Here is a 3260-nt window from a genome sequence, read left to right as displayed (position 1 = left end):
CATACTTTTCTTGAGTAGCTTCTGTCTGGTCTTTGGCATTTATAGCTTTTGTCACTCGCTGCCAAAGTCTAATATGCATGTAAAAATAATATTTTAAAAAAGCAACCAGAAAATGAATTTTATTTATTTTTTTTATTTTTATTTATTTGTTGAGAGCAAATACTGCTGTGTGGATTTTGACAAGTTTATGCTCATATGCTTAGAAATGAAACCCAATGCCTTAAATAGGAAACACTAAGTAAGCTATTTTTGCAAAAGAAATTAATTACATGCATTCCTTAACACACAGTGAAAATGTTGTCTGCGGCTAACAGGAATATAGAGAAGGAAGTCCTCAAAGTCCACATTTTTAAGTAGCTCCTTAGATAATTCTGACACATATTCTTTAGGAGTCCTAGACCTCAGGATGATCCACCAGAGATCTTGGATGCAGAAATTATCAGAGAACTTTTAAATTCAGTCTCTAGGAACAGGGCAAAGAATAGACTTTTAAAATGTTTTCTAGATTAACACACCAATACTGTTGAGAACCACTAACTTGGCAAAAAACAGCATGAGAAAATGATTTCCCTTATCAAAATTTAGCTTCTTTCACCAGCTAAATGAGAGTATAATACCTTTGTCTCATCTGTATGAAAGGGTCCATATCAAAACTGAAAGATTTGAAATTTGTTACACATTCTACTTAGCTGGTTAAAAAAAAAAGGCTTTTTGTTTTGTTTTGTTTTGTCTTTTTTTTTTTGGGGGGGGGGTCTTTACAGACAGGGTTTTTCTGTGTAGCCCTGGCTGTCCTGTCACTCTGTAGACCAGGCTGGCCTCGAACTCAGAAATCCGCCTGCCTCTCCCAAGTGCTGGGATTAAAGGCGTGCGCCACTACCGCCTGGCAAAAGGTTTCTTTTTTAAGTCTAATTGGGTTTCTTTTTTAAGTCTAATTATCTCGTGCTTAAAATATACTGAGTTGGCCCAGTAGAGGATGCCTATAATCCCAGTATTGGGAAGTAGAAACAAGAAGATAAGTAATGATAGTTCATGGGCAATCTCAGCTTTATAGCAAATTTAAGGCCACTTTGCTCTAGATAAAACTCCATATTAAAAAACAAAAATATTGAATTATATACACACATCAAAAATGGATGTATGTGTTTGTACTGGCTGGTTTTGTGTGTCAACTTGACAAAGGCTGGAGTTATCACAGAGAAGGGAGCTTCAGTTGGGGAAGTGCCTCCATGAGATCCAGCTGTGGAGCATTTTCTTAGCTAGTGATCAAGGGGGGTAGGGCCCCTTGTGGGTGGTGCCAACCCTGGGCTGGAAGTCTTGGGTTCTATAAGAGAGCAGGCTGAGCAAGCCAGGGGAAGCAAGCCAGTAAGGAACATCTCTCTATGGCCTCTGTGTCAGCTCCTACTTCTTGACCTGCTTGAGTTCCAGTCCTGACTCCCTCTGGTGATCAACAGCAGTGTGGAAGTGTAAGCTCAATAAACCCTTTCCTCCCCAACTTGCTTCTTGGTCATGATGTTTGTGCAGGATTAGAAACCCCGACTAAGCCAGTGTTGATTGCATGTCCCTTGGGACAGGGAGCATCATATGATTATTAAATTTAAAATTTAAATTTAAAAACGGATGCATACACATTTTCCAATGCTGACAACCTAGATTTTACATAGAAAATAAAGTACATGTAGACTTGAGTCATGGAAGCAGGACCACAGAGTAAGGACTCACAGGTATCACATGTGTACTAAAGCAACATTTACACAGAACTCTTAGTGAGGAGATACAAACAGCAACTTTATCCAAGCCTGAGAAGTTCTAGAAAGAACTTCCTGACCTAATAACGTAATCTATGGTAGTGCCAACTAATTTAAAAACTTTGGAAGCCAGGACATCAAGTGGCATTACTTGTTTCAGAGGACAGAACAAACGTATACTTTGTACTCTTTCACTTCAACCTTTCTGGCCTAAACCAGATGCGAAAGCAGATGCCAGGCAGAAGCTGAGAACCACTGCTAGCTCCTATAAATTTATTCAAACATAAATTAAAGCACTGGAGTAGAAGAGAGAAAAAGGAGGACATTTTAGCTCTGAGCTACAGAGAATCAAGATGATCTGTGAAGTTTCCTGTGTCACATACACTAACCCAGAATGCTTCCAATCCCACAACAGCACACAGAATATAGTGTGACTACACTATTATGCAACTAAAAATGCTCTTAATTTTCATGAAGTTAGCTAAAAATGGTGTACTTACTTCTCTGATTCGAAATCATCCTGTTCTTCAAACTTTACCGTGTGCCTTATTAATCTCCACTGCTTAATGTCAGGAGTTGGATTCCAAAAAATCTCTGAGTTATCGGTCTTTTTGTCATTAATGAAAACTTCACTATCCTATATTTAAAAGAATTAAACATTAATAAAGTTATTTTTATTTAGAAGATCACACAGTATAGCAATACACTAAAAAATTCTTCCTGCTGATAAAGTCTACTAAAAAATATCCTTAAACAAATGTAACTAGTACATTTCTCAAAATCCCAAATTCTTTCCATTTGTATAAAAAATAGGTTGGCTGCACAGAAAGTTCATAAGATTTTATAAGGTTTACTTAACAGATTTCAAATATCACAGGCAAAGCTTTAAGATCTACATCTGAACTGTTAAAGAAGAGCACAGTATTTGCAGTCCATGAGATGCTGTGCACAATGTAGGAAATCAAATTATTGAAAAACACCTGACAGTGTTTTTTAGCATTAAAAATTGAACACAGCCTTATACACTTTATGTTTTTAGGAACAACTATTTGTCAAGATGTGGTGGCATATGCCTTTAATCCCAGTCCCCAGAAAGCAGAGGCAGGTAGATCTCTTGAGTTTCATACCAGCCAGGGCCGCAGAGTGAGACCCTGTCTCAAAATAATATAAAATGACACAGATGGCTTTACCAGTATTCCAAATAATATTCAGATAGGAAGTCAAAACATTTTTCAGGGACCAGGGAGATGGCTCTATGGGTAAAGGCATTTGCCACCAAGCCTGATGACCTATTCCTGAGACCTATATGGTGAAATGCACACAGGCAGAATTTAAAAAGCTATTTTGCAGAAGCTATGTAGCCCCTGGCTGAGTCCTTAAATCTAGCTTCATTTTTCACCTTGTTTTTTTTTTTTTTCTTTTTGAGACAGGGCTTCTCTGTGCAGCCCTGGCTGTCCTGGAACTCACTCTGTAGACTGGCCTCCTTCATTTTTCACCTTGTTTTTTTTTTTTTTT

At 37.8% G+C, this 3260-nt stretch overlaps 1 protein-coding gene across 1 annotated transcript in view; it reads right to left on the bottom strand.

Annotated features, from left to right (window-relative positions):
* The window catches only part of Osbpl8 (oxysterol binding protein like 8), a 139116-nt gene that overhangs the window by 8826 nt on the left and 127030 nt on the right, over positions 1 to 3260 (bottom strand). Inside the window, exons 19-20 of the mRNA XM_031350376.1 lie at positions 2246 to 2382; positions 6 to 68 (exon numbers count right to left, since the gene is read on the bottom strand). Of these exons, the coding sequence (XP_031206236.1) occupies positions 6 to 68; positions 2246 to 2382 (200 nt within the window). The remainder of the gene's footprint in view (positions 1 to 5; positions 69 to 2245; positions 2383 to 3260) is intronic.

The sequence above is a fragment of the Mastomys coucha genome, unplaced genomic scaffold (assembly GCF_008632895.1).
Source record: "Mastomys coucha isolate ucsf_1 unplaced genomic scaffold, UCSF_Mcou_1 pScaffold4, whole genome shotgun sequence".
NCBI lineage: Eukaryota > Metazoa > Chordata > Mammalia > Rodentia > Muridae > Mastomys > Mastomys coucha.
This window is presented reverse-complemented; position numbering and strand designations above follow the sequence as displayed.